Source organism: Eleutherodactylus coqui, chromosome 12 (assembly GCF_035609145.1).
Source record: "Eleutherodactylus coqui strain aEleCoq1 chromosome 12, aEleCoq1.hap1, whole genome shotgun sequence".
Lineage (NCBI taxonomy): Eukaryota > Metazoa > Chordata > Amphibia > Anura > Eleutherodactylidae > Eleutherodactylus > Eleutherodactylus coqui.
The window spans coordinates 14179940-14192111 of NC_089848.1; the positions used below are offsets into that span (position 1 = coordinate 14179940).

A 12172-nucleotide genomic window follows, 5' to 3' on the forward strand; every position below is an offset into this window, starting at 1 on the left:
CAAGTAGTTGCTGGAGGTCTTTCTTTAAAAGTCTTTTGGGCCTAGATTTTTGGAATGGATGTCAGGTTGGTAGTGGGGCCATCCATTTCACTTCCTCCACTCCAGGGTGTGTGCGAGGTCAATCAGCACAGGTGCTGAGGCTGAGCTAGCAGGAGGTGTGCATATAAATAGCTGTGTGCACTGACACAGGGGGAATAAGATGGGTGCTGGACCCTGGCAGTCTGTGATACCTGCTAGAGGTGAAAGCCCTGCTGTGTGGTGCACTTGCTGAGTGTGACCTGGTCAGGCAGGGACTGCATATTGACCTATTGCTGGACTGTTATTTTCTTGCCTGAAGCTAAGGCTGAATTTGTGTTGATTTTTCTGGAATGAAATAAAGGCAGGTCACGCCTGAACTTGGACTTTACCAACTTGTTTCCATCTTTGACTGCCGCAATCCCGCACTCTACCGAGCTGTCCTCCCACAATACACATAGAGGTGAGGTAGATTCTCCTCAGTATATACACATAGAGGTGAGGTAGATTTTCCTCAGTACATACACACAGAGGTCAGTTAGATTCTCCCCAGTATATACACATGGAGGTGAGGTAGATTCTCCTCAGTATATACAAATAGAGGTGAGGTAGATTCTCCTCAGTATATACACATAGAGGTGAGGTAGATTTTCCCTAGTATATACACATAGAGGTGAGGTAGATTTTCCCCAGTATATACACATAGAGGTCAGTTAGATTCTCCCCAGTATATACACATAGAGGTGAGGTAGATTCTCCCCAGTATATACACATAGAGGTGAGGTAGATTCTCCTCAGTATATACACATAGAGGTGAGGTAGATCCTCCTCAGTATATACACATAGAGGTCAGTTAGATTCTCCTCAGTATATACACATAGAGGTGAGGTAGATCCTCCTCAGTATATACACATAGAGGTGAGGTAGATTCTCCTCAGTATATACACATAGAGTTGAGGTAGATTTTCCCTAGTATATACACGTAGAGGTGAGGTAGATTTTCCCCAGTATATACACATAGAGGTGAGGTAGATTCTCCTCAGTATATACACATAGAGGTGAGGTAGATCCTCCACACTATATACACATAGAGGTCAGTTAGATCCTCCTCAGTATATACACATAGAGGTCAGTTAGATTCTCCTCAGTATATACACATAGAGGTGAGGTAGATTTTCCCCAGTATATACACATAGAGGTGAGGTAGATTCTCCTCAGTATATACACATAGAGGTGAGGTAGATTTTCCTCAGTACATACACACAGAGGTCAGTTAGATTCTCCCCAGTATATACACATGGAGGTGAGGTAGATTCTCCTCAGTATATACAAATAGAGGTGAGGTAGATTCTCCTCAGTATATACACATAGAGGTGAGGTAAATTTTCCCTAGTATATACACATAGAGGTGAGGTAGATTTTCCCCAGTATATACACATAGAGGTCAGTTAGATTCTCCCCAGTATATACACATAGAGGTGAGGTAGATTCTCCCCAGTATATACACATAGAGGTGAGGTAGATTCTCCTCAGTATATACACATAGAGGTGAGGTAGATCCTCCTCAGTATATACACATAGAGGTCAGTTAGATTCTCCTCAGTATATACACATAGAGGTGAGGTAGATCCTCCTCAGTATATACACATAGAGGTGAGGTAGATTCTCCTCAGTATATACACATAGAGTTGAGGTAGATTTTCCCTAGTATATACACGTAGAGGTGAGGTAGATTTTCCCCAGTATATACACATAGAGGTGAGGTAGATTCTCCTCAGTATATACACATAGAGGTGAGGTAGATCCTCCACACTATATACACATAGAGGTCAGTTAGATCCTCCTCAGTATATACACATAGAGGTCAGTTAGATTCTCCTCAGTATATACACATAGAGGTGAGGTAGATTTTCCCCAGTATATACACATAGAGGTGAGGTAGATTCTCCTCAGTATATACACATAGAGGTGAGGTAGATCCTCCACACTATATACACATAGAGGTCAGTTAGATCCTCCTCAGTATATACACATAGAGGTCAGTTAGATTCTCCTCAGTATATACACATAGAGGTGAGGTAGATTCTTCCCAGTATATACACATTGAGGTCAGTTAGATTCCCCTCAGTATATACACATAGAGGTCAGTTAGATTCTCCCCAGTATATACACATAGAGGTGAGGTAGATTCTCCTCAGTATATACACATAGAGGTGAGGTAGATTCCCCTCAGTACATACACATGGAGGTGTGGTAGATTCTCCTCAGTATATGCACATAGAGGTGAAGTAGATTCTCCTCAGTATATACACATAGAGGTGAGGTAGATTCTCCTCAGTATATACACACAGAGGCTAGTTAGATTCTCCCCAGTATATACACACAGAGGTCAGTTAGATCCTCCTCAGTATATACACATAGAGGTCAGTTAGATTCTCCCCAGTATATACACACAGAGGTCAGTTAGATTCTCCCCAGTATATACACATAGAGGTGAGGTAGATTCTCCTCAGTATATACACATAGAGGTGAGGTAGATTCTCCTCAGTATATGCACATAGAGGTGAAGTAGATTCTCCTCAGTATATACACATAGAGGTCAGTTAGATTCTCCTCAGTATATACACATAGAGGTGAGGTAGATTCTCCTCAGTATATACACACAGAGGCTAGTTAGATTCTCCCCAGTATATACACACAGAGGTCAGTTAGATCCTCCTCAGTATATACACATAGAGGTCAGTTAGATTCTCCCCAGTATATACACACAGAGGTCAGTTAGATTCTCCCCAGTATATACACATAGAGGTGAGGTAGATTCTCCTCAGTATATACACATAGAGGTGAGGTAGATTCTCCTCAGTATATGCACATAGAGGTGAAGTAGATTCTCCTCAGTATATACACATAGAGGTCAGTTAGATTCTCCTCAGTATATACACATAGAGGTGAGGTAGATTCTCCTCAGTATATACACACAGAGGCTAGTTAGATTCTCCCCAGTATATACACACAGAGGTCAGTTAGATCCTCCTCAGTATATACACACAGAGGTCAGTTAGATTCTCCCCAGTATATACACATAGAGGTGAGGTAGATTCTCCTCAGTATATACACATAGAGGTGAGGTAGATTCTCCTCAGTATATGCACATAGAGGTGAAGTAGATTCTCCTCAGTATATACACATAGAGGTGAGGTAGATTCTCCTCAGTATATACACACAGAGGTGAGGTAGATTCTCCTCAGTATATACACACAGAGGCTAGTTAGATTCTCCCCAGTATATGCATATAGAGGTCAGTTAGATTCCCAGTACATACATATAGACGCGAGGTAAATACTCATTAAAATGATACATAACATTCAAAACTGTCTGTCGACTAAACACTGTACATCCACCAAAATTATGGAATAAAGTAACTGCATTTTAAATATTGGTGAGTGCCGCAAGTGACTTTGTACATTGTTTGAATTTCATGCTAAGAAGACTCTCCGATGCCCTGTCAAGGCTGTGCCACTGCCCTACTGAGTGGCCAAATGAAACGCCAGTGAGGAGGCTAGAGGAAACACCCCACAATCCATGACTACTGAAAAAGTATCCTAATGAATCAGGACTACTTTGTCTTCAAGATCATGCAAAGAGGAGATCACTACCGAGGATTTTGTGGCATACACAAGGGGACATGTTTCTCAACCTCTCCTCAACTGACACTTCCAGAGACTAGTAGATTCTTCCAAATGCATTTGTAATATGCCCTAGTCCACATGTCAAACTCAAGGCCCTCGGGATGAATCCGGCCCTACGTGTCATTTTATGTGTCCCACAATGAGGTCTGGACACACAAGGACACAGTGTTTGGCAGAGGGGACTGAGGCAGCACAGGGAGCGGTTGCCATCATGGATCTCAAGCCCCGGTGGGCAACTCCACACCATTCTGTTTAGCAACTCACAGGTGGCGACACAGCTCTGCTGGCCCTACCCAGTACCCTAGCCACCCTCCGGGTAGGAAGCTCAATGCTAAAGAGTTGGAAGGGGAGAAAACCCATCATAATGCTGAGATCTCCATAGCCATGTTAATATTTAGGGCTCAATCACACGGGTGGGAGCAGTTTTGGTCTGTGAAATACTCATGGGCCAAAAATATGCATATTCACTGCTGCCTGAAATACCTAGATTTTCATAAATGGCGATTCCAGCGCTGCGATCTCTGTTATATGTACGGTCTACAATCTGTCTGTTTTAGACTACCAGTCACATATTCTTTGTCTTTTATGTAAAGGGTGACATTATTTATAAAGATGTCTGCCTACATTGTCAATGGAAGAGAATATATCTTACCTCATATAGTCTTTCACAGATAACTTAATCATCCCCGTTTTCCGTATAGGACCTGTATAGTGAGGCCAGGAAAATAGTGCAGTATTAATCAACATGGCCTCCAAGTTGTTAATAACATTCTATATTAAAGTGTTATAGTATCTGACTGCTGCAGCGGGTTGCTTCCTTTCTGTTGAGCAGATATGTGTATGAGAATGGCCAATTCTAATAACCTAATTTTTCTGCCAGGATGCAAAATCATCACAGAGCAATATCACATCCTGCTAAACAACCCATCACACCCGTTGGGAGGTACAGCAGCTGCATTAGGGTGAGAAGGGCTAAAAGTAACTAAAGGGGTTATCCAACCTTTTACAATTGATGGCCTATCCTCAGGACAGCCCATCGACATCTGATTAGTGGGGTCCGTCCGCCGCTGATAAGCTGGAATCCCATTTTTTCATTTTAATAAAAGGACTACTGAGAGCATTTTAATCCATTCTGGTGTCCTGGTGTTTATTTCACACCTATGAGAGGAGGGCAGAGTAATGACAGCCCAATGGTGAGAGTTAACTGACAATACCATCATCATGTAACATGTCTGTGGCATGATGAACATTGTAGCCCTCGTGTTCTCCAGGTTGAGTGACAAGTGGAAATTCGCTCAACCGGTAGTTTGAGTGACAGCTTTGAGCGATCACTGTGCATAACTCTTAAGTAGCTAATTAGCCACTTAAGAGGTTATTACCATGTAAATGAAGGCGGAGCGGGATACCACTGATAGCTCAGAGAACAGCAGGAACACTGACAGCTGCTTTGTTCTCGGATCTATCAGCTGTATCCCGCTGAGAACTCAGCATATGCTGCTGATAAGGCTCATCAAAGACTTTTAGCTTGCTAAAAGTTATCAATGAATGAATAGTGCATGAACAGTGCATGAAGGCTGCGCGTTTAAACACAGCGATTATCGCTCAAAAGATGGCTTTTCAGCGATAATCGTTGTGTCTTAATGGCCCTAAGACCTTTCTCCTGTGAGTGAGGGTCCTTAATTTCCTGCACTTCCTGTGATTGTATGTAAAGAGCTCCCAGGTGATCATATACCTTATGGCATCTGTAACTGAACCAACAGCAGTGAATGTAATATGTCTATCAATAACTGACATCTGCGCCCATAAAACTTGCATATTTGGCAGAGATTCAAATAACAAGGGAGTTTTCTTTGTCTTGAATTTGTTTTTATTCCTTCGCATTTAAAATATAATTTAACCCCTTAGGAGCATGGTCATAAGGATGCAACGATTTTAGGGTATTTTCATTACCACTTTTCAAAATCCATAACTTTTTTCTTTTTCCGTTGACAGGGCTATATGAGGGCTTGTTTTTGGTGTAAGGAGGTGTAGTTTTTATTGGTACTATTTGTTAGGTATAATTATTGTATAACTTTTCTTAACTCTTCTTGGAGAGCAGGGAGAAAAAAAACATCAATTTTTGCCTTTTTTTTACGGTGTTAATCATGCAGCATAAATGACAAGATACATGTTTTCTGAGGGTCCGTACAATTACAAGAATACAAAAAATAATATATTTTATTTTAGATTTTTTCCACAATAAAACTCCCTTTTTTAAACTTTTTTTTACATCGCTGTATTCAAATTCCCACTACTTTTTTTATTTTAGCACAGATGGAGCTCTGTGATGGCTTGTTTTTTGTGTGAAGAGCTGTAGTTTTTACTGGTACCGTTTTGGGGTGCATATAGATTTTTTTATGACTTGCTTTGTTTTTTTTGTAAGGCAAAATGAACAAAATAATAACTTTGGTTCAGTTTTTTTTTTTAAGACAGTTTTTGCCATTTTGAACAAAAAGTGTGTTCAATTTATTTTACAGGTTGTTACAGATCTGATGATACGTAATATGTGTTTTTTATGTTTTTTTATACAAAGAAAGGGAAGTGCTCAAAATGTTTTATGATTGTAGATTTTCTGGCTTTTTTGTCTATGCATGACTATGGGGGGGGGGGGGGGGGGCGGCCATATTGTCTAAGCTGCTTTTAACAGCATTTAGAGATGCTTTACAGAAGTCGCATGGGCAGTGTCATGCATAGAAAAGATGGGGCCCCATAGCAACAGCTTAAATGGGCCCTTCCATTATGGTGTCTGGTTTTGCCGCACAGATCTGGAGTGCCTGGTGCTTGTTTCCCGTTACATGCCCTTCAATATTACCCTTCTCTACCTTCTTGTTTGCTAACAATGCAGCTCCTTGTTGGAGGACGGTCCTGTTTAGGCTCTTGCTACCGAGCCACGAATTGGATGGTGCAATCAGAGATGGGGACCCGTCTCACTAAGGAGCCCACAGGAGTCACATGGTCTGCCTCTATGGTACATACGCCCTTGCTCATGGGCCACTCACACAATATACATGACGGGACACATTGACTTCTATGGGAGATTGTTAAAGACATGCTCTGTGAGTTATACAGAGGACATTGTACAGGGAAGGGGAGTAGATAAGTTGTGACCAGCACCTTTTGTGAATGGTGGATCATGTGCTATCTATATTTAGGTGTCACCTCTCAGTGTAACCCTGCCTGTGATGATAATGAGATACCTGCTGAAAAGTTTTCTCTACAGATCAGGGACTATCCGACTATTACTATACTTAGTGGTCAGTGTGAAAAATGCAGGAATTTAGGATTTTTTTTTTAATTACAAAACAGAACATTGGAAATAACCCCCTCCCCCCATGAACAATTCTTAAATATATTTATCATATATGCATATCGTGTATCAGTAAGCTTTCCCTACTTTTTGTCTTACCTGCATGCTTTGTGCTCGCCATCACTGGTGGACTGCAAAGAGAAAAAAAATCCATGTGATAACATTTTTGTTGCAGTCTTTTATAGAACTTACTATGATGATATGAAAAGCATTTGATGTGATTATGGTTCTTGCTTTCTAAATTGTTCAATTAGCGGAGCACTGTGAAATAATGTAAAATATTGACCAGTATGATAGTCTGTGAAGTGTTCTGCATTCTCATATTTGTGGAAATATAACTTCATCTAAAAACAAAGGCCACATTTGCAGGGTAGAACATACAGTATTTGCATTAAACTTGTAAAAACAACTCTTGGCATGTTATGTAAGAAATATTCATTGGTGGGTTTGTACCTTTACCAAGGCAGTTATGTTTTAATCAAAAATTATTTCAATAAAGAAGAGATTTTTTTAACCCCTTAGTGACCACGCCATAGTCTTTTTATGTCCTAGCTGAGTGGGCTTCAATCCTCAAAAACATGTAAAAACACGCTCGCTCTGGGGCTTAAAGCCATGTGGTCTGTGCACGTGACAGCTCCATGCTGCCGGCTGCCGGAGGTAGCCAACAACCTGGAGCTGTCATGGCGGGGCCACGGGGAGCGACCCTCCCAGTCATGCGATCCAATGGATAACGGTGACCAAGTAAAGATTAAGAAAAAAATGTAAAAGCAGAAAAAAAAGTTTAAAAAGTTTGTGTCATCTCTCCTCTCAGATCATATCCGTGAGGAGAGAGGAAATTACGTACCTAAGGTCCCCGGATTTATTTGCGGGCTTTACCACGGCTTCACGACATGCACCCAAAATAGTGGACGCACGCGCAAAAACCCACGGATTGCTGAAAAGCAATTTACAATCTCCCTGTTCCTGGCTACCAAACGTAGCCGAGAGCCTGGAGATTTCACAGGGGGCCGCAATACCTATTTTTTGGTCACGTGAATGCCATTATAAGTGTAAAGCTTCTCTCAGTTTGGGCCCCATTGGACAATCAGGGGGATCCATTTTGGGGTGAAAATCTTCATTCATATGTGTGCTGCACAAAAAAAAGAGTTTAAAATGACACATTTGCCAAAAAAAATGAAAATTTTTATTTTTTCCTTCTGCTTTGCTTAGGTGCACTCAAAAACTGTGGGGTCAAAAACTGTGCAGCACACCCCTAGATAAATTCGTTAAGGGGTCCAGTTTTCAAAATGTTGTCTTTGGCTGCTCAAGTGTTCTACAAGTGGGCAAGGGGGCCTAAATCACCTTCAAGCAAAATGTCTGTTCTGAAAGCCACCAGCTGCTCCTTTCACTGGGCGCCGTTGTACGTACGGACATAAGATTAGGGCCACAGCAGGTAAACAGGGGTATCCATTTTTAATAGCAAATCCTCATTTTTATGTGCACTATAGAAAAAAATCCTGTCTTTAAAATGACATATTTGCAAAAATAAGACATTTTATTTTTTTCTCCTTTAAATTGCATTTGCTCCTGAAAGGGAACTGTGTGGTCAAAATACTCCTGACACCCCTCAGTGAATACAATAAGATGTGTATTTTTAAAAATTGGGTCATTTGTGGGGGTATCTATCATTCTAAGGCCTTAGTCACACGGGCGTTTTTTCCCGCGATTTGCGGATCACATGACGGATGCGCGTCCGCAAATCGCGTGACCGGGGCCGAAAAATCACCCGAAAATACTGCTCCTAGCCGCCTTTTCCAATAGAAACGGGCCGGAGCTGTCCAGCGCATTGAATTCAATGGAGCCGGCAATACAGCCGGCTCCATTGAAAGCAATGCGCTGCGGGCGATCGCGGGATGAATTTTCGGGAAGGGCTTAAATATATAAGCCCTTCCCTGAAATTCATCCAGAAATGTGTAAAAACACCAAAAAATATATATACTCACCTTGTCCCGGCAGACGGAGTTCAGCCGCGGCCGGCGGCAGTTCTCCTGAACTGCTCAGAGAATGAGCTGCCTCTGATTGGTCACGGCCTGACCAATCAGAGGCAGCTCTCACTCACACCCATTCATGAATTCATGAATGGGTGTGAGTGAAAGCTGCCCCTGATTGGTCCCTGTGCTGAGCCAATCAGAAGCAGCACTCACCCATTCATGAATTCATGAATGGGTGTGAGTGAGAGCTGCCTCTGATTGGTCAGGCTGTGACCAATCAGAGGCAGCTCATTCAGCAGGCGGGGATTTTAAATCCCCGGCTGCTGAATACTACTCTGAGCAGTTCAGGAGAACTGCCGTCGGCCGCGGCTGAACTCCGTCTGCCGGGACAAGGTGAGTATATATATTTTTTTGGTTTTTACACATTTCTGGATGAATTTCAGGGAAGGGCTTATATATTTAAGCCCTTCCCGAAAATTCATCCCGCGATCGCCGGCAGCCCATTGCTTTCAATGGAGCCGGCTGTATTGCATTGAATTCTCTGCCACAGCTGTTACAGCTGTGGCAGAGGAGAATGATTTGTCTACTATATGTTCTCAATGGGGTCGGCGCTGCTGCCGCCGGCCCCATTGAGCGCATATGGAGAAGAGAACAGGAATCGCAGATCGCAGATAGGTGCGATCTGTGATTTCTGTTCTATAATTTATCGGAACGAGCGCATAAAAAGCGCTCATGTGTCCGATACCATTGCAAAGCAATGGTTTTATAAAATCGCCGGACGCATGCGCAAATCGCGCGAAAAAACGCCCGTCTGACTGAGCCCTAATACCTATGAGCTTTTGCAATCCTGGGTTGGCGTAGGAAAAGAAAATGTTCCCCAAAATGTTAATAATTAATGTTAAATTTGTACATTTAAAGGGTAAAAAAACAAGTTTTTCAAATGTGCTTCGAGAATAAAGTAAACAGATGGAAATATATATCTCATCAAAAATATGTTCAGTATGGTTGTACATATTTGACATATTGCAGTTGAAAATGTGAAAAACTGACAACTTTTTCAAAATGTTCATAATTTTGGGGCTTTTAATAATTATACACAAATTCTATCGGTCTGTTTTTACCACCTAAATGAAGTATAACATGTGGCAAAAAAACAATGTCAGAATTACTTGGATATGCAAAACCTTTACAGAGTTATTCTATGTTAAAGTGACATGTCAGATTTCCAAAATTTGGCCTCCGCTGAGCGCTTGTACACATTTGTTTTAACTTTCAGTGGGGCTCTTTTAATAACACAACCTCTTCAACACTTGTGAAGTTGATCTGATCGTTACATCTCTGACAAGCTAATGCCATCTAGGGAAGCAACTCCGGCCTTTACAATCACAAGCATCATAAAAGTTATCAGAAATATGGCACCGACTAGAAGTCTATATGTCTTACTAACGGGATCCTTGCTCTGGTTTGACTCTTGTACTAGGACAGACATGTTACATTCCTTTTTTGTAGACTGAAGTACAGTTTATATTTATATTTGTCCTGAATTTGAGACATTTAGAGCACACAAAATGTACCAAATCACCTGAATTGTCAATGATTAAAATGCCACTCTGGCGAAAACATATTTTCCATCCCTGATACCCTCATCTAATTACCTGTCACACTCTGCAGGTCTCCTCTGTGGATTGCAGTCACTTTTATACAGTACACTCCCCCCCCCCCCCCCCACTCTCCCTGACTGATGCTTATCAGGCTCCATCTTGATGGTGAGATTTTTTTATTTTACTTTCACACCAATTCCAAGATCCATCAGAACAGCAATAACTAGAAGCTATACCATTTCTGCCTACAGTGCGGACAGTTTAATTCTCATTACCTTCTATATTCTTCTAAATAAGCAGTTTCTGTGTTAGGGTCCTTGTATAAGCATCACACAGGCTGAGAAACGTATTTAAATACATAACCCCAAGTAGATCTAAGTTGGTCAGAATTGAGATCACATGACCATTTGAGGAGAAAGAGGCCAGGAGTTTCAGATATAAAGAAATAGCCTAATAAGGTAATACTAGCCGACATATATACTGATGGAGAAATATCTACATATTGAATGAAAAAAAAATCACCTGAGTGGCCCTTTAAACATATCAATGTATAATACTGGTCAAAGTAGTACACTTCATTTTTTCCCACTTTTATTGATATTTACAGTTTAATGTCTCAAATGTACTTTGAGGGCGGTGGGGAGTGTGGGGAGGGTGGAAACAGGCTGAACCAGAAAACATTGTCTCCCTTCAGCCTAACATACTATGTTACTAAGTTAAGATGAATAAAAATAATGGATTTACTTTTTTCACCAAATTAAATCTAGATTTTTGACTCTTCACAGTCTCCCCTACGGCTGATATAACAGCTTTACATAATTGAGGCATTCTTTCTACAATTGCATTCAGATATTATTTAGAATTTTCTTCCCAACATTGTTGCAGAAGTTCCCACAAATGTGCTGCACTTGTAGGTTGCTTTGTTTTTACCCTTCTGTCCAGTTCATCCCAAATAGGCTCAATAGGGTTTGAGGGCCTGTTCATAAATAATCAGTGTCGGGGTTCACCCCCTTGGTGAAACAGTTCTTTCTTATGATGGAAATGAGCAGCGCTGAATGGACAACCATTGACTATAATGGGGTCTATTTGATTTCTGGCATTTTACCAGCATTTACAGGATGAAATAGCGCAGCTTCTAGTGGAAATCAGCGTTGGAGGTTTAACCCTTTAAGGACATGGCCCTTTTTTCTTTGCCCTTTTCAGTTTTTGCTCCCTCCTTTTAAAAATCGTGACTCCTTTATTTATTCATCAAGGTGGGTGTATGAGGGTGTTTGATTTTTCTGGGACAAGATGTATTTTTCAATGGTACTATTTAATGTACCATATAGTGTACTAAAAAACTTTAAAAAAATTGTGGACTAAATAAAAAAAACACGAAATTCTGCCATCTTTCTTGTTTCCAAGGTGCACAAGCTGCATCAAAAATTACACAATAACTTTATTCTATGGGTCAGTACGATTACTAAGATACCAAACATATAGTTTTTTTTTTTCTGTACTACTTTTATTCAAAGATATTTAATTTTTTATGGCCACCGGGTCGGATCCTGC

At 41.1% G+C, this 12172-nt stretch overlaps 1 protein-coding gene across 3 annotated transcripts in view; it reads right to left on the reverse strand.

The window, feature by feature from the left end:
* Positions 1–12172, reverse strand: part of ITPRID1 (ITPR interacting domain containing 1) — a 218880-nt gene that overhangs the window by 147145 nt on the left and 59563 nt on the right. For all 3 annotated transcript variants that reach the window (XM_066584464.1, XM_066584465.1, XM_066584466.1), the window contains exons 3-4: positions 7150–7181; positions 4357–4408 (exon numbers count right to left, since the gene is read on the reverse strand). In XM_066584464.1, the coding sequence (XP_066440561.1) occupies positions 4357–4408; positions 7150–7181 (84 nt within the window). The remainder of the gene's footprint in view (positions 1–4356; positions 4409–7149; positions 7182–12172) is intronic.